This window comes from Lutzomyia longipalpis, chromosome 3, assembly GCF_024334085.1.
Source record: "Lutzomyia longipalpis isolate SR_M1_2022 chromosome 3, ASM2433408v1".
Lineage (NCBI taxonomy): Eukaryota > Metazoa > Arthropoda > Insecta > Diptera > Psychodidae > Lutzomyia > Lutzomyia longipalpis.
The window spans coordinates 6129324-6148503 of NC_074709.1; the positions used below are offsets into that span (position 1 = coordinate 6129324).

At 38.1% G+C, this 19180-nt stretch overlaps 4 protein-coding genes across 4 annotated transcripts; 1 reads left to right on the forward strand and 3 right to left on the reverse strand.

Annotated features, from left to right (window-relative positions):
• Window positions 1-1093: 1093 nt before the first annotated feature.
• Window positions 1094-3120, forward strand: LOC129791678 (cytochrome c1, heme protein, mitochondrial). The gene is made up of 5 exons (XM_055829960.1): window positions 1094-1194; window positions 1542-1589; window positions 1716-1864; window positions 2017-2443; window positions 2517-3120. The coding sequence occupies exons 1-5, from the start codon at window positions 1123-1125 to the stop codon at window positions 2748-2750; spliced, it is 930 nt and encodes a 309-aa protein (XP_055685935.1). The 5' UTR covers window positions 1094-1122; the 3' UTR covers window positions 2751-3120.
• Window positions 3121-6508: 3388 nt separating this feature from the next.
• On the reverse strand, window positions 6509-12157 carry LOC129791695 (ubiquitin-conjugating enzyme E2 variant 2). The gene is made up of 4 exons (XM_055829981.1): window positions 11917-12157; window positions 11300-11442; window positions 11087-11212; window positions 6509-8100 (listed from the first exon to the last, which is right to left on the reverse strand). Exons 1-4 carry the CDS (start codon window positions 11933-11935, stop codon window positions 7960-7962), a joined length of 429 nt encoding a protein of 142 aa, XP_055685956.1. The 5' UTR covers window positions 11936-12157; the 3' UTR covers window positions 6509-7959.
• A 609-nt stretch (window positions 12158-12766) lies between these two features.
• Window positions 12767-14359, reverse strand: LOC129791672 (tektin-2). Its single transcript, XM_055829948.1, has 2 exons — window positions 13628-14359; window positions 12767-13565 (listed from the first exon to the last, which is right to left on the reverse strand). Exons 1-2 carry the CDS (start codon window positions 14269-14271, stop codon window positions 12911-12913), a joined length of 1299 nt encoding a protein of 432 aa, XP_055685923.1. The 5' UTR covers window positions 14272-14359; the 3' UTR covers window positions 12767-12910.
• Window positions 14355-17288, reverse strand: LOC129791660 (protein arginine N-methyltransferase 7). Its single transcript, XM_055829924.1, has 3 exons — window positions 15538-17288; window positions 14721-14896; window positions 14355-14657 (listed from the first exon to the last, which is right to left on the reverse strand). The coding sequence occupies exons 1-3, from the start codon at window positions 17239-17241 to the stop codon at window positions 14375-14377; spliced, it is 2163 nt and encodes a 720-aa protein (XP_055685899.1). The 5' UTR covers window positions 17242-17288; the 3' UTR covers window positions 14355-14374.
• Between the last annotated feature and the right edge of the window lie 1892 nt (window positions 17289-19180).

Sequence of the window (19180 nt, forward strand, 5' to 3'; positions counted from 1 at the left end):
AAACGGAAATGGTAGAAAAGTGTTTTTCCCGTTTTAAACTTTTATGAATAAGATATTGACTTAAATAAAAGAAAAAAAAAATAAAACTTCGAGTTTAGTTTTAATCTAATCGAAATAATCTAAAGTTATTAACCTTCAAATGTTTATAAATAATATGACGTCCTAACTTTCTGCCTAATCTTTAATAATAATTTTAATAAAAACCTAATTTGACCACAGTGACCGAAAAAAGTCTCAAAGGTTTGTTACATAAAAAGATTTTTTTTAAATAAAAATCGAATAGATTCAAAGCCCTTAAAGCGATTATACGAAGTTCTCACGCAATTTTTAATTTTTTTTGCTGAATAATAAATTTTTTAAACACTTATGTAATTTCTGGGTAAATCTAAGTTAATACTACGGTTACCATTACTAGTGACTCTCTCGATCTATGATTCTTTCAGTTACTTATACCAATTTTGTATGAGCAAACTGAGTACCTAAAACTCAAATTTTAATATGTCCAAAGCTAAGAAAAATCTCTGGAATACCTCCAAAGATTTTTAATTTTTAATTTTTATTGGAAAGGTAATGACTGTCCTTTAAACCTACTAAAATTTTAGTCTCTTAGGTATTACGCAGGATCTAAGATATAGCGTAAAGAAAATTTTGCGGTTTTCTTAAAATGGCGGGAATGGAAGTGAGCGAGTATATTAGTTGGTGTTCCACTTCGTGGCCAACACCATTTCACTTCATTTTGGATATTTTTCAATTTCTATACCTCTTGCGCAAGTTTCTGTTATCGTTGTCCTGTGATTTAGCATTAAACTTTACGGATAAACGGTCAGTTGGTAGAAAAATCTAATTTTTGGAATTTTGTATTTTGGAAAATGCTAATTTTACTTACATACAAAGTTTTAGCCCAATCTTACGAGCTTCAATTGAAAAAAAAATACAAAATTTAATTTAAAAAAATGCGCCACATATTAAGAAACATTACCCTATTCACCCCCATAAAACACCCAATACAAAGATTCTCAATGATTCCCACCTTGATTCGCGAATCTTAGATGAGAGGTGATTCACCCCTTGATTTAATGTCATATTTTTTTAGTGTCAGATTTTTTTTTCAGTGTCAGGACAATGGCGGCTACAATTGGAAGAATCTGCGGAGTGCAATTGCTAAAATCTAGCAATCGGGCTGCCCTTCAGCAGGTACATTCCCACACTAACTTGTACAGCTGTGATTTGTGATCCGGGTGAAGAAATTCCGTGGGAATCTCGTGAAATTCACGCGGCGAAGGAGAACCTGCAAAAAGTGCTGTCAAGTTTTGCAGAGATTTTTCCATCAAAACACCCAAAATCCTGTTGGGAATATCCGTGAATCCTCTTTGACTGCCCATCTCGTGGGTGGTGGGAGTTTTTTGCAATGAGATTTAGTGGGTGGAAGGGTATTGAGTGTCCTTTGCGGGGGTAGATTATTGGGGACGGTGTTCGTGGAATCTGATCTTATGTAACCACCTTTAGAAGTTGTAAAAACCTCTTTTCCTCTCTTCCTGCAGATCAACCACTTCTCCGCCACCAGGGCATGGAGCAAGACGCAGAAGAGGGTGAGTATCCAGGGGGGCAGTGGGATGGGGAGTTGGTGAAAAGGGTGAATTTGGGGGGTTTTTTGGGCACACACAGAGAGACGACATAACCTCAATTTTTGATTTTATGATTTTTTTCTTTTGCAGTTGCTGGCCACCATGGGGATGCTCGCTGGTGGTGCTGGAGCTCTCGTGTATGCTCTTGAACAATCTGTCCAGGCATCGGGGACGGAGGTTCATGCTCCGCGGCAACCATGGAGTCATAGTGGAATTATTTCATCTCTAGATCATGCAAGGTGAGTTGTCCGGAAGGGCATGAGTGAGAAGAAAATGTTGTAATATGCCGCGTACGTCCCATGCAAAAGTGCCGCATGGGATGGGTATTATGTCATACAAAAAACATCCGGAAATCTCTAAAAATGATAAATTCTTGATTTTTCTTTCACAGTATCCGTCGTGGGTATGAAGTCTACAAGCAAGTGTGTGCTGCGTGCCACTCAATGCGTGATATTGCCTATCGCAATCTCATTGGGGTCTCACACACGGAGGCCGAGGCGAAGGCTGAAGCGGAGCAGATTCTTGTGCGTGATGGTCCGAATGAGAGTGGGGAGTACTTTATGAGGCCCGGCAAGTTGTCCGACTACTTCCCCAATCCCTATCCGAACGAGGAAGCTGCCCGTGCTGCCAACAATGGGGCCTTTCCGCCGGATTTGAGTTACATCTCCCTGGCACGCAAGGGTGGTGAGGATTACATCTTTGCCCTGCTTACGGGCTACGTTGATCCACCAGCTGGTATTGTACTCCGTGAGGGACAACACTACAATCCCTACTTCCCCGGTGGAGCCATTTCCATGGCTCAAGCGCTCTACAATGAGGTAAAAAACAAAATTAGCTAAATCTCTTCCGGAAGTTCCTTCAAAAATCAATTTTTCCCTTAAAAAAAATTAGGTATTGGAATACGAGGACGGCACCACACCGACTGCCAGTCAATTTGCAAAGGATGTGGCGACATTCTTGAAGTGGGCCTCTGAACCGGAATGGGATGAGCGCAAACGGATGCTAATTAAGGCTGTTGGCATGTTTACCTTCCTAACAGTCCTAGCTTACTACATCAAGAGGCACAAATGGTCTGTGCTCAAGTCGCGAAAGGTTGTGTTCCAGCCCAAGAATCACGAAAAGTAGAGCGCTGCCATCATGCCGATTTGCGACGAGAAAACAGTTTGAATGCTAATTCAGAGCTACTCAGAATATTAGAAGAAAATTATAAAATCAATCTGTTGTTTTTTGTTCAATTTTAATTCTATCACAACGTGTATTGAGGCATCCACAAAGGGGAATTTGAAGAGAGAAAAAAATAAAAATGAATTAATAGTAAAAGGAAGCGTTCCACCAAATGGTCGTCTTGCAGCTGCTGCAGTGCTCCAACATCAACAAAAGAGGGTAATAATAAAAAAGGAAAGGATAAACATTACTACAGCATTGTATTGAAAAAAGAAATGTAGAAATTGCAATTATCTGTTTAAGATAAAAATAAATTATTTAAAAATGTCAATTTTTCATTGATTTTCGAAAATTTTATTGAAAAAAAAAAAAATTTAACATCTTAATGAGTTAAAAGTTTGTTTTTTCGTTCAATTTGGAAAAGAAACTGCAAATCTAAAAAAAAAATTAAATTCATTTAAAATTGATTTGAAAAGGACATTATGCACGATGCAATGAGAATTTTTTTAAGGAGTTTCAAGTCTTAGATAAATATTAATAATATTAGATAATTTGTTACCGTCTGCTGGGATAAATTGGAACATCTGTAATAATCTGCTGTAAATCATAAATTAAAAATTAAATCCAAAATAAAAACCAAAAATTATAAAATTCGATTTGATTTTAGTAATTAAAGACGTTTGGAACAAAAAAAGAAAGAAAATCGTAGCCAAAATTAACGATACGTTCACCCTAGTTAGCAGTAAAAAAGATTAATCTCCAACATTTTTATAGTTTTAGAGATTAACCCTTTCACGTCCAACGTGAAACTTAAACTTTTCAGGCAAAACGTCTTCTTCGACTTCTGCGTGAATTTCATGTATTTCTTACCAGGAAAAACTATTTAATTCATAAAAAAATTGGGAAGATGTTTTCATATTTGGGTCTATGTATTACCCAAAAAACGCGAAAGGGTTAACCCTTTTACTCAATCGTGAATAAAGTCCTTTATCAATTTATCAATAAAAGCTAAACAGAAATAGGAGAATGTTGGGTTAGTTTATAAGAGTTAGAAGTTATTTTAGAATTTATTAGTTTACATTTCCCTTTCAATTTGTTTGACTTAATACTTTGGTAGGAAAATCCATTTTTAGTCTAATTTTCAATATATTTTTTTAATTATTCCATTTTATGGATTTTATGTCAAATTAAGGTCAATCGTAAGGACATTTCGAAAGCTTTTTTTTCCATATTCATCAGGTAAGTACCAACATTAGGTACAGACGGTTTTAACATTTTTTGCTCAAGGGTGAGATCCAACTTAAAATCTTTTATTCTCTACTTTTAGCTGATTTGTTATTTTTAAGATATCAAAGTTCATAAAAAATGAACAAAATTGCTCTATTCCTGTAATTTTATATTCAGTTTTTGATCTCTGAAGAGTGACGCTGAGAAAAAATAGTCAGACTGTCTTAACAAAGAACTAATTAAGGAATTTAGGGAAAGCTTAAGAAATTCTAGACTGTCTGACTAGTGAAGGATATCTTTCTTAAAGATATTTTAAGTTTTTTAATACGTCTTAAGAATGTCTAAATATATAGAGTGAAGTTTATTATTCAGAAGATTCAGACAGTACGAAGATTTCTAAGAATTTTTTGATTTTTTATTAATTAAGGGAGGTCTCTTTTGAGAGCTGATGAAATTCAATGTTTTTATTTTTCTTGAGGTTTTTCTTAAACTTGGATATCCGATGATGGTTACATTTGTAGCCTTATTATTGATGAGTAAGAAAATCTTTTTTCGCCATCTTGTGGGCGACGCCATCTTGTGATTTTCCTCAAAACACAAAGGTAGGTTTTTCTCAGGATCTACTGGATGGATTTTGATGGGGTAAAAAGCAAATGAAAGAGGACATACCCATGCAGATTTTGATGTACCAGAATTTTGAATTTCCATTCTGGGGCTGAGAAAAGTGGAAAAATGTGGCTTTTTTTCAGATATTTTTGACGTTTTTCCACTTTTCTCAGCCCCAGAACGGAAATTCAAAATTCCGCTACATCAAAATCTGCATTGGTATTTCCTCTTTCATTTGTTTTTTATCCCATCAAAATCCATCCGGTAGATCCTGAGAAAAACCTACCTTTGTGTTTTAGGGCAGTTTTGTGGAAAAGTCAGAAAATCACAAGATGGCGTCGCACTTAAAATGGGGAAAAGTGATTTTCTTACACTTTAATAATTAGGCTTCAAATGTAACAAACATCGGAAAACCATGTTAAGGAAAAACCCTGTAATATCGGCGTTCAAATCTCCTGCCGATATTCGATTCGGCGCGCTTCCCCCAGACGCGCGCATCTTCCGGGAACGGGAGATTTCCAACCCCCTGACGGTATAAATAACGATCACCGAACCATTGCTACTTCACTTGGATTATTCTTTCTCACTGATTTTGTATTTTCGTGAATTTTAAATAAATTGAATTAAAGAAGTTTAAAGTAGAAGCCAAAATCTATTTATTGTGCGAACCTTCCAACGGCGACGAGTCTGCTCTTATTAATTACACATATCATTGAAGGTAACGGCTTGGTAATGCGTATCTAGGTAATTGGCTCGAGGATACATTTATTGGCCAGGTTTAGGCAAGGCCATTGAGTCAATAGTCCGGAACTGCACAGATTGCGCTCTCGCCAGCAAGTCCCCTGTCAAAGCACACCTTTGCCCGCATTCATCGCATCCCGTGGAACCTACACACAGGAATACAGAGAGGGAGGATGAGTACAAGAAACGTCACAATGCCAAGAAACGCTCCTTCAGGAAGGGGGAGGAGGTATTCGCAAAGAAGTACTTACCCGATGGGAAACTCAGCTGGACTCAAGGTATCGTCGTAGAACGTCGTGGGTTCGTCCAATACAACGTACGGCTCGCAAATGGCAACCTTGAAAATGACAACATTAAAAATGTGTAAATTCTAACAGATTTCCCAAGAGACCCCCCTTAAGTTTTCTAAAGCAAATATTAAGATTTCTTCAGTCAGTTATAAATTGTTTTAGAGATTGACCCTATGAACATAACGCCCGTGGCTGAAAAAAATTTAAGAAAAAAAAACTTAGAGCGCTTTTTCATGATCTTTTTGATTATTTTCTGAAACTAAAATTCTTTTATTTTCTTTCTATGGAACAAAAATTGAACGATTTAAGAACATCATCTGTCAAAATCTAACAACTTTAAGTTGTTAGAAAAGATTTTTAACAGTTCTATTCAGCGACCAAGAATTACTTGAAATCGTTGAAATTTTAATTTCTTTGTCGCAGAATACGATCCATTATCGAATTATTAATTTTTTAATGAAAAATCCCTGAAAATAATCTTTTTATAATTTTTTAATAGAAAAGTAGGTATAACTGGAAGTAAGTCTATTCAGTTAAGGGAAAATTAATTTTGCTAAACCAGAATTTTATTAATTAAATAACATTGATTTCCAAGTCAAGAAAACTTTAAGAATTCTCAAATCTATTCATGGAAACCCGTAAAAAGTTAAAAAACTGAAGAAAAGTTCCCTCAAGAAGTATCAAAAAGTCATTAAATTGGAGGACAGTCAATTAGGAATTTAATTGAATTGAATTAAAAGCAACTTATTCAACAATTTCTCTCATCAATTTCAATGTCTTTTCAATGCATTTAATCCGAATCAATCGAGATTTTTCCGGAGAACTCTGTAAAAAAAAATAGAAAAAGTCATAAAATCAAATTTAAAATTAATTTATTTCATATGCATTATATCAAGATAAAAGCTGATTTTTATTACATTTTAAGGTGTTTTCTTTATCATTTTTTTTTCTTCTTTTTACTTAGCTTACAATTTTTTCGCTTTACCATTTTTTTTCAAGTTTTTTTTCCATTAAACTATATTGTTCTTATGAGGATTTCTTTTCTGTTTTTTTTTGGGTCATTCAAAGTAAAATTTCTCACATTTTTTTCATCCTTCTATCCTCCTTTTCCATTCTTTTTCCTCATTTAAATTACATAATTGAAGCTATATTTATCATTTCATTGGATTCTTTACTTTTTTTTCTTGTTTAAATAAGAAATTAAATGTGTTGAAATATTTTTTTTATTTAATTTTCTTTTTTTTTATCTTTGTCTCACTATTTAGACAATTCTATTTTGGGGAGGGTTTTTGGGGGTTTTTTTTAATGAGAATTTTATTTCTTGTTATATTACTGTCTAAAAAAAAGACAAAAAGAATCTCTCTATTAGAAGAATCTCGCGCAATGTATCTCATTTGAGGGAGGGGGCGGAGAGGGCAAAAACGAATGATGTGAATATGAAATAAAAAAAGAAAACCTAAAAGAGAAAAAATTGACCAATATTCTAACTTCTTCAACGTTCTATCTTTGCTTCCATTTATATCATAAATCTTGTTTTTTTTAGAGAATATTATAGAGCGATTAAATATTTTTTTATTGATGTTTTAGTGTGTTTTTCTTCTTAATTCTTCCATCAAATTGTCTCATTGTGAGATGTTTTCTTCTAAATTTTTTTTTAGAACGAAAAAAAGCTTCTATTTCTCCGTGGAAATGGAAACTTTCTTCTCGCCAACATCTCTCATATCCTTCATTGTGGTGTAGTGAACTACAAGTAATCCCTTCTCCAAGCCATTTATACACAATTCTCGCTGTTTTTTTTTATTTATAAAAAATAATAACTTAACATTTTTTTTCTCTCTTTTATTCTCTCTAAAATTTCTTATATCTTTTTCTTACATTTTTTTTCTTTTTCTCCAAATAGCCTGACTTAATTTTTTTTTGAAGGAAGTTTCTAAAGGAAAAGAAAACCCAAAAATCCTGCATCGAACTAAAAAAAATTATTCCTTCAAGTATTTTTTTTTGCCAAAAGTCATGCACTCATTGAATTTATTTTTTCATTATTTATTAAATTATATATTCTCACAAAAAAAATAAAACACAAGGATATTAAAAAAAAGAAGGAAAAAAACTCCTAAATAATAGTGGATATAGTTATTTCTTTTTTTTTTTTAGCCGTGGTGTGAAAATTTTATCCATCATTTTTACGTCTTTCGTGTTGAAAAATTTAAGGTTTTTTACTTTTATTTTGAAAGAAAAAAGAAAAACACAAAATTTTCCACTTTTTTCTCCCACTTTTCTCTCTCTCTCTCACTCACTTATGGGGAGCACTAAAAACAGCTGCCCTCTGGAGGTTGTGCCAACTTTAAATTCTCTTTCATTGTCATAATTCTACGGATTTCCTGTAGCATTGATTTGATCGTGTACTCTCGATTCCATCGGGCCAGCATTGGAACTAGTCTATGATCAACCTGTTAAGGATAATGTTTAGAGATAAAATTCACAACAAAGTTTGACTTAGATAGTTAGTTTCTTTGGCTGTAAACTTAGTTTTTTTTAGTCTGGACCTAAGTTTTCTAAGGTCCAGCTTAAGGTTTTAAGAACTAGGCCGGTTCTCTGTATTCTAGACTTGAGCTTTTTCGATAAAGGCTTTAGTTTTTAAAGGCAGTTTTAAGTAGTTTTAAGATCAGGTTTTGAAGGTTTAAGGATTAGACCAGACTGAGTTGATTCCCTAAAGCTATCAAAATATGTGGATAAATGTCTTATTATTTTGAAATTCGTAAAAATCCCTCAATATTCTAGTCAGCTCCGATTCAGCCTCTTTAAATCATAAAATCTTCCAGGTTTAAGTTAAAATGTACGGGTAAGCTGACCAAGCTTACGAGAGCTGTGTTTCTTTCAGTGTACCAATTTTGTGAGAGCAAACTAGAACGCGAATTAGTTTAAATACGCTCAAAGTCGGGAAAAGTTGAAAAGTCATACCGTTAGAAATCTTTAAAACGCCATATCTCGGGAACGGCTCCATAGATTTTCGAGTTTGAGCTATCGTTGGAAAGGTCTTAACCTCAACTATAATATATTAAAATATGAAGTAAATCGATAATGGCATTTTCGAAATATTCGAGTTCGAAATTTTCGAAAATTTTGATTTTGACTTTAGCGCCTCTCGCGGTCATTTCTCGAACTTGCAATGTTCTAGACATTTGTAGGGCTTCACGAAACCTTTCATTTGCACTTGAGTTGATCAAAATCCGACTTGTAGAACCCGAGATATGACCTGCCAACTTTGGAAGGCTCTATCTCGAGAACGGCGACATAGATTTTCTTAATTTTTGGCACGGAGCTAGATAATATGGTCAGCTATAACATATCAAAAAATGAAGCAAATCGATAATGGCGTTTTCGAGATATTCATCGAAAAGTAATCGAAAATTTTGTTTTTGATTTTTGGCCCTCTAGCGGTCACTTTTGAAACTTCTGATGTTCTAGAGAGTTGTAGGGTTTGTTGAGATCTTTCATTTGACCCCGGGTTGATCAAAATCGGTCAAGCCGTTTTCGAGTTATAGTCGATTTTCGATGAAAAATTGTGGCGGCCATATTGACTAAACGGCTGAACCGATTTACGCAAGTGGGGCATCATTGGAAAGCTCTTGATGGCCCCTACAACATATAAAAATTTCAGCCCTCTAGCTATAATAGGGGCTGAGATATAGGCAAAACAAAATTTTGGGGTTATTCAAAATGGCGGACGGGGGGGTGGGGGGTAAAATTTGACATCATAATCGGATGTCTTCCGGTCGATATTTAAACTTTGCCGTTTACCGCAAGTCTCTATCTATCACCGTTCTCTCGCAATTTAGCGTTGTACTACGGACGGCCGGCCGGACGGCCGGCCGGACGGACGGCCGGCCGGAAAAAAAAATTTTTTGGCGCATACGTTTTTTGGAATGTGGGGACCCTAATTCGTGCTCATCCCAAGTTTGAGCCCGATCTGACGACTTTCGATTTTGCTCGGTACACAAAAGCTGTGTCTGAAAGAAACACAGCTAAAACAAAAACTCTGATCTAAAGACGTTTAAAAATTAATTTTGATTCAAAATTTTAGGCCCAAAAAAGAAAATAAAGACCTAGTTTGTAAAACCTAAATCTTATTAAAACTTAAACTAAGGATATTTGAAAAAATTAAGCCTGATTCAAAATAGTTCAGGTCTACAATAAAAAAACCAACCTAACTTATAATACTGAGACGTGGCCTTAATAAAAAAAACCCTTTGGCCTAAAAAGACCTTTAAAAAATTAATTCTGGTTCAAAAACTTTTCAACCTTGAATAAAAAAACAAGCTTAATTGTAAAACTTAAATAGGATCTTAAAACAAAGGTTAGATCTAAAGATTTAATAAAAAAATAAGCCTAGGTCAAAAAAGCTTAATCCTACAATAAACAAAAGACCTGACTTATAAAACAGAGATGTAGCCCCCCTTAAGGAAACTTAGATCTAAGGCTTTTTAGAAAAAAAATCCTGATTCAAAAACGCATAAGTCTTGAACTTTGAATCTTAGTGTTGACACAGAAGCTGTGCTGCTTTAAAGAAAAATCATAGCCTAAAACAGGCCTAGATTGTAAAACTAAAGTCTAAATCAAACTTAGATCTAAAGACCTTTAAAAAGTCCTTTAAGTCTGATTAAAAAAAAATATTGGCCTAAAGTAGAAAATGAAGGCCTAGGCTATAAAATTATGATGTACTCTTTAAAAAGAACTAAGACCTAGCTTTAAAAAAAAACTTAGACTATTTTTAAAATTATGCCTGATTTAAGAAACTAGAGATGGATTTAGTATAAAATGTTTTTTCAGGACAAAATTTAACGCAAAATTCCTTCTGAAATACCTATTCTAAAGATTCTAAATTGTGAAAAACTCTCAAAAAAACTTCTAAAATGATGATTAAACTCATCCGTTGATTCGTCCTTCATTGCCCAAGGCACGAAGGATGGGAAGTAAGTAATCTACTCTTAGGCAATACCTAACTGCCCTAACTGCGTAATAAGGCCTTGATAAAATGAATCAGAAAACTATTTATCATCAATTCTTTCACCAAATTACTTTCCATTCTCATAATAATTTTGACAAAATTCTTGGTGTTTTAGAAGGAATTTTATTGCCTTTCAATTAATCTCGTGGAAGGCATTACTTTCAATTTAATCTTATTCACCCCTGTATGGCCAACATATTTTCTTTTTATATTTCTTTAGCCACAGAATGTGTTTTTTTTTGCTTTATGTTTCTTCAAGTTAAATGAAATGAGAAAAAAAAACGAAGCAATATCAACACCCTTATCAGGGAAAAAATGAAGGACACTCATTACTTCCGGGAATCTCTCAAGAAAACACAAAAACAAAAGCATCAAAGAGAAATTCTACAAAGAAAGAAGGAGAAAATAAAGAAGGGGCTTGTACTTACCACTCCTGTACTTTGATTGATACAATTGATATTAATTTTAGATAAGAATTTAAGCACTGGCGGGTCATCTGGATATCCTTCGCCGCATTCAATTTTTAGTGAGTATATCCTATTCTCATACGGCGTCTACAAAGAGAGAGAGAAGAAGAAAAAATCATTGGATGGGGGAAGGAATTTCTTCTTCTTTTGCTGGCCGGAATCAATTGAACTTACCCTGGGCGGACCAATGATCATCCCCGTCCAGTGCGTGAGAGTCATATCATCATCATTTTCTAATCCCCACGAGATCGTGCCGTCGCCAACGCCTTTCTGACCCTGTTCCAACTCTTCCAGGAGTCGGAAGTTCCGTGGCACCACTGAAAGAAGCAAAATTATTTCTCTTACAGAATCTGAATGGAAATGTTGTTTTTTTTTCATCCAAATGGGGCCTTCCGGATAGACGACCGGATGATTCTAACCTACAAAATGGAATCTCTCAAAATCCCCTCAATTTCTTCGAATTTTTCCCCATAAATTCATCCCCTGCCCTTGTCACTGAACCCTCATTGGATGCATGGGGGGCATTGCCTTAGCCCAGAAGGTGCTCCACGTGGAAAGAACTTTGGGAAAATGGATAAAAAAGCCCTTTTCCGGAAGGTTGCTTTTGACACATTATGGAGTCATTCGGGGGTGGGGTATTTAAATCGCCAGTCACGATTTCGTCCCCAAAGTGCCCACAAATGCGCCCCATGCATCCCACCCATCCACCCCCGGGTGCATTCCGCAGCACCCTAGGGTGGAGAAAATTGACCCCAAATGCCCTACAAAGGGGAAAAAGACATTCGACTCACCAACTGTGGGATTCGCCATTGTAAATGAAAAATACCCTCTGTCTGATCCTTGGCTGGCAAAAGCAATTCCTTTCCGGCTTGTTGTTTGCACAAATTACTCACAGTCACCCAGCTCAGTGTGCCCCCCAATTGATTTACACGCAATTTTCAATGCAAATTTCCTCCTTTTGCCACAAAATTATCATCAAAATTGCCTCTCTGACTACCCCTTTAAGACTTTCCTCCCAAGTGCTGAGACATGGGATGGGATATTCCTACGACATTCACTTGCACATTCCACGGTTGGAAAGAGAATCTTTTTTGATTTTTTTGCAAAAGAAAAAGAATATTTGCATAGAAATATTATATTCTAAATTGTTTAAGTTAATCGAATTCTTGAAGCATGGAGAATTTAAGAATAAAAAATCAAGGTTAAGTAATCCAAGCAATCCTATAGACTCCATGGAAATTTTCCACTCTTTAAGAAAAAATCCTTTTTTCGATTTTTTTTCGCTTTTCTTTCATAATTCTCTTGAATAAAGGATAAATTAGCTAAATAAAATTGATTTCCTTTCTTTTCATAGCCTCAGTTGCCCTAAAAACTCTAAAGAATGCAAAATTTAACTAAATTTTCGACTTAACTGAAAATAATTTGAAAATAGAACTTAGTCGCCATTTTGAAAAGTTTTGTCAGTTTTCTTGTTTTCAAACTTCTCAAAAGATAATCCAGAACTCTTTATGGATAATTTTAGCTAGGAAGTATAAATTACAGAACTTCTCTAGCTAGAAAATGTAGTCTTCATCATCTTTATCGAATCTGCGAGATCTTCAGAAGCAGAGTTTTCTTTTAAAAAAATCAAAATGGCGGCAATTTGTTGAGTCTTTTTACTTCGATTTGTGAACAAAAGAGAATACAAAACGTGCACAGAAGAAAAATTCCTAAAATTCTAATAAAATGCTACTGAACGTCTTCCTTCGAGCTTCGTGAATCCCTGGCATGGTGAGTATTTTAAGGTTATGCATAGCTGCTCCTTGGGATCTCATGCTCCATTCGGGTTAACTGGATATTCCTTCCAGTTTGAGATCTACATTCCTTCCCTTGCCAACTTTTGAGCCTCTCCCTCTGATCCAGCGTACGCACTTCCACCATCATTGAATGCTCCTTGTTCTCCAAATCCCTCGCCAGGCGACAATGCTGATCCTCGAGGGTGCTGTAATTCCCCTTTGTCACATTCAATTGATCCGTCAGAGTGTTCAAGGTGCTGCGGAGCTGCGTTATTTCATCGCAAAGCCCATGGAAGGGATCATCACGACACAATTCAAAGCCAGGACGTGCAAAACGATTCTCTTGGCGACTCTCTGCCAACTTCAGGACTTCCCTCTTGTCGTCAATTGTTTTCTCGATTGCCTCAATTTCAGCCAGGCAGCGATTCATCTCTTCCTCCGTCTTCACCACCTGCCACTTGAGCTCATTCCGTGCACGTTGCGTTTCAAAAATCCTCCGGCGAATTGTATGATCCACCTGATCCTGCTGAGCGTGCAGCTCATTCCGCGATCTCTCGCGGCACACAAAGAGGGATTCCCGAAGGGCGTAGGTGTCCTTCAGTTCATTCTCAGCCAATGTCTTCACGTTCTTTGTATTCGTGAGCCATCCATCGTGCGTGAATGATCTGAAAGTTTCAGGGGAAGTTCAAGGAAGTCAAAGGAAGGAAAATTCGATGCTTCTACTCACTCTTTTGGGATCCTCTGGGGGTTGTTCTTGAACGTGGTGTTGGAGGAGAATTTATTGAGATGCATCTGTTCTGTGTCGATTTTTTCCGCTTCCTTCTTGTTGCAAATCTCCAGATTCAGCTGAAATCTCACATCTTCCAAGGCATTGAGCTTCTCCCATGCTCCCTGACATTGATCCCGCAGCATTATTTGATCCTTCTCCACCAGAGCCAGTTCCAGCTTCAACTCCTTCTCAGCCTCATCGTATGTCATCTCAACTTCCCGGCGGGAATCTCGTGTGGCCAAGCATTCGGATACAACGGTCAGCGGTACAGCCAGGGCTTCAAGTTCACGCTCCGTTTGGGCTTTTTCCGCTCGGAGAATCTCAATTTCTCGCTCAACGCGTCCCAGGCATTCCTCCAGACTCTCCCGCCACTGACTAACCTCACCAATCCTGTCCTCAAGGCGCTTTGTGTTGTGATAGCAATCCCACCTGGCCTGAATATCCTTCTCATTCCGCAAATTCCGCGCCTCGTGACGCACCTCGAAGGCATCATTCCTCCGTGATGTGGCCACAGAGCGTGCTTCATTGAGCCTTGCCTGCCAATCACTCAATCCCACGTGCTTTACGGGCTTCTCCGAAATCACCACACTTTTCGACGCCATCGCCCCTTGGAGGGAAGAAAAAAAACCTTCCAGGAAGGAAATCTCCTCCAGAAACAACCCAGAAAACGAAATCGATCAAACTCTTTGTAATGTCTCAACTTGTTTAATCAATAACCACTCCTCCATCATCCAGAGATGGGGATAATTTACATTCAACAGGTCCTGCTGTTGCACTGAACTTCACATCGAGCTGGTACGGCTGCTCCATTGTCACAGGAATGGGATCCACAACAAAGAAAACTCCCTGCTTCGTGAATGTGTCCCATTTGATGAATTTTCCCGGTTCAATTGTCTCCCTGGGCCCTGTGCTGATCTTCAATTTATCACTTCCGGACCGATCGAGGTGCCACACAACCCAGAAAGCCACCCCATTGCAACTTCCGGAACTAAATCACACAGAGATTCATTTAGAGGGAAGTTCGTAAAAAAAGAAGAAGAAGTTGACTCACCTTTTGAACTTTGATGTTGTTGTGAAGGTATTTGAGGATTCTGGGAAACTCTCAATGTCAACTGAAGAGATCTTCATGGGATCTGCCAATGCTAGGCATGGATACTCCCACAGGGGATGAGCTTCGAATTTTGAATCAGCCAATGCGGATGCTTTCTCCAGCATTTTATCAAAGTCCTGAGGACATAAAAAAGTCAATCATAACGCATCAGAAAATAGGCGACATAGATTTTCTACATCTTCGGGCTGGTAAAAGATATTGAATCAGGCTACAACATATCAAAATTTAAAAGATTTGCCTAATGGGGATTCGGAGATATTGCCCCTTAAAGTTAGGCAATTTTTGTTTTTGATTTTAGCGCCTCTTGTGGCCATTTTTGGAACTTGGAATGTTCTAGACAGTTGTAGGGCTTCTTGAAACCTTTCATTTGAGCCTGAGTTGGTCAAAATCGGTCAAGCCGTTCTCGAGTTATATCGAAAAAACACTTTTTGCTTTAGACCGCCATATTTGCTAAACCGCTTGACCGATTTTCAAGTATGAATTGTTGATGAAGACGTCTCATTGAGCTTTGCAACATATTAAAATTTCAGACTTCTAACTATAAGGGAACTGGTTGACGGTATTTCGAAATGGCGGACGGCGGCCATCTTGGATTTTGAAAATGCGAAAAAATGAAATTTTACACCCACATTTCTAAAGAAAACTTCAAACCGGAATACTTGGTGTTGGCCAAGATTGTGGTATACCAACTAATTCTCATTAGGAGGAGCTTCGGTGCAAAGATGTTCTGAATGAGCAAAAGAAAAAGCCTTCTAACCTCAATGTTGAAGTTCTCAACATTCCTCAGAGGCTTCCTGATCTTATGGAGATCCAAAAATTCCACCGGAACTGCCTCAATGTCACATTTTGCAGGAGAAATGGTGACATCCGCTGGCAGCAGATCAGCAAGCCGTGTCTTGATGAACTTGAAGAAGAAGAGATTATCCCAGGGCAGGATGGAAGTGTTGAAATGTGGCTCAGCAACAACATGCGTCACAGCCTGGAGATCCTTCTCGATACTCTCCACATTGTTGACGATGGTGACGTTGTGGAGCCCATTCGCCGTGACGTAGAGCTTCGTGATCTTCTCGGAGAAGTAGTTGAAGTTCAGGTAGTACGTCCAGTTGGCCATTTTGGCCGTGGCGAGCCCGAGGAGGCTTCCATCGCCAATTGCGAGAACTTTGGCTGCCGCGGGGATCTCCTCGAGGAGTCTGAGGTACTTCTTGTTCCTCTGGTGATCATTAATCTGCCCAATACGTGTCCGGGAGCAGGCTACGTGGAAGCCACACGTGCAGAAGGGCGGTGAGAGGGTTCGCTCTTCCGGAATGTTTGTTGTCACATCGAACCACAGCGAGAGGGCATCGTGGTATGCCACCAGGGAGAAGGATTGCCCCTGCTGCACAGTGACGTCCTGCGGAAGGTAATACAGTGCCTGCATCCAATGATCACGCCATGGGATGACATTTGAAAGGGGCTTCCGTGCGGAAGCGTGAGATTTGAGCGCTGCGAAATCCGGATGTGCCCAGAAGGGAGCGCAACTGAGGAGAATCTCCCCCCTGTCGTCCATTTGCAAATCCCACCACATGAAAACCGCTTGAACTGTTCCCGTTTGGAGGGATTTACACTCAACCACATGCCTCCGGTCGTTCTCCAGCTCAGTCTTCCCGCTGAGATCGAATGCAAAGACTTCCTGTGGCTCCGTGAGGGTGCGGAATGAATCAAGCGGCAGCTGATTGAGCTGAACTTCATGCAGAGACGTCGATCCGGGGCAATTGACAATCTCCGTGGGTGTCTTCAGGAGCACCTCCCCGTCCAGCGTGGCCAGCATTTTGGGCTTATTGAAAGCCGCCACAAGGGGGCTCTCCACCACTTGAGCGTAGATTCGTGCAAAATGTGGGATCACCGTGGCTCCGGGCTCCAAGAGATTCCGATGGGCATGCCGGAAGATGTCAATGGCTCCCTCCCCAATGAGTTCCGTATCGAAGACTTCCGTCACGAGGATGTTGGCCCTTGCCTCCATATCTCGACCAATTTTAATCTCCGTTGATCGCAGCTTGATGAGCTTTATCTTCTCACTCATCCCATTGCGAGCAATTATCCGCTCAGCGCAGTCTGCCATGGGTTTGAAGGCTTCACACGCCACCACAGTATCCGCCCCCGAGGCAACAGCCATCATTGACAGGAGTCCCGTCCCGGTGCCAATGTCCAGCACATTCGCCTTCAGCCCACGACTGTGGAGACTCGCAATGGCCCCCTTGAGGGCTGCGTAGTACTTCTGATTGCGCTCCTGATCGTGCAGCATGTCCCCATAGTCAGATCTCGCTACTTCCTGATAGAAATCATAATCACTACTTCGCACTTCCCACTCCATTTGCCCCGATATGGGGTTAAACACCTGCGCGAAGGTACTCATCACAGCACTGAGTACCTGCTGGGAAAAACGTCCGGAAATGGGGCAGAGACACCGGAGAGTCTTCAGCATGAAACAAAACAAAAACACGCGCAAAAGTTAGGTTATCTCCGTGCGGCCCATTAGGAATTTCTTGTTGTGGATTTTTGCCGTGGAAATGTCCAAAGACAAATTCTTTACAGATGCTTCCTAGCTTTTTTTGAGCAGCAGTGCGAAAAATTGGAAAAGCACAGGGAAATCTGAGGGAAAATCGACGAGGAAAAATTACTCAAAATGAAAATAAACATTGTAAATTAAAAATATAAAATAAAAGGAAATAATTTCTTATTTTAACGAAATGTCTTTCATCTTTTTTTTTTTAATTTTAATAATTTTCTTTTATGCAATTAAAACAATTAAAAATATAAGAAAAAAGGAATAAATAAATAAATAAGAGCGTAAAATGCTATTTCTTTCATTTCTTCCATTTCTTCAAAATTTCTCCCATGCCTGCAGCACAAGTGAAACATTTTACAGGAAACACCAAAAATGCGCCAAACTGTAGAGATTTTTTGAAAAGTAACTGCCACACCGCACGTGCTCCATTCAAAATTTACTTTTTCCCAAATTCAGGTAAAGAAAAAATAAACCTTTCTGACTTTGTTAATTGTGTCTGGCGTGGGATTTACCATATCCCTTGGTCTACAGACATGCTGAGGCTCCAGTCTGATGGATTTCGATAACACCTCCCTGCCCCCTGTCCCTCTTCTTGTCTCCTTCTTGTGAAAAAGTAATTAAAAGTTCTTTCTCCTCGAGAGGGATAAATTTTTCAAAAGAGTCTACCATTTGGCAATAAAACGTCTCTTGCGATTCGAATGAAAGAAGTCTGCAACGAAAAACAAAATTCAAGCATTTTTCCAAACTTTCATCGTGGTGGTCATTAGATGGAGCGTCCAAAAATGCAAAATTAGTTTATCTTTTTGCCTCTATCGCTGAGAAAATGTTATCTTCTTGATAAAATCTCTCTGAGAGATATTTTGTGAAAAATACAAGAAATTTTTGGGGACAAATTGGAAGCTCAACAGGCAAACTTTTGGTTGTAGTAAATTCCTCAAAGATGGAAAATGTATCTGCGAGACATTCCTCTTGAATTTTTCAGGTGGTTTTCCCTGAGGAATTTTCTTCCCTTTGCAAGTCGAAGCGATGGTGGTCAGGTCAGGAAATTTCCATAAATGATTCAGACGTATATAGAAATTCTTTGTAAGACCTGTGCTAATGAGGTCGCAAAAACCATCTAATTGCTTTAAAAATAAATTAAGTTGCATGTTCTGATTGACGATAGCAAACAGGAAATGATGGTTCTGGCGCTTCCTGGCGGGGACAGTTTTGGGGAATTGTCTGAGGAATGGATAAGGGGTATATTGAGTTGAAAATTATCAACATTTCCTTGGGAATCTTAATGAGTTTCCCATTTTGAGACAAATCAATTAGAATGGAAGAACATTGAAGAAAGGGAGTTTCAAAGAAAATTCAAAATTCGTTTAATTTTAAGATTTTTGAACGAAAAATCTTCAAAATATTTTACTTTGAAACTTGAGGAGACTTTTCTTGATTTTCCATGAATTTTTTGTACCTCAAATTTAATCCCTTTGCCTTCTCTGCTTGAGATTCAGCAATAGTCCCTAAGAAGGAAGCTCAGACAGTTTGTGAAGCAAAAGGGAAAATTTATGTAAATTTTTAGCACCTTTTTGTTATCTTTTGGTGCACTAAAACTTCCTTAATCCCCCCCGAAGGTCCTCAAAATCTTCACTTTCCCTTTCAAGAACCTTTTTTTTCTCCAAGAATTTTACCCTAAATTGCCCTCGAGTTGAGAGAACTAAAACTTCTGTTCAAGAAGGTGCCAAAAGGATTTCGAGTGGCTCTTTTTTTCTCTTCTCAAGAGAGTGCGAAAGTTGTGAAAGGAAAGATTTACGGCCCTTTTTGTGTATTTTTGCAAGAAAAGGTCACCGGCCGCCTGGCGACAGGATGCCCA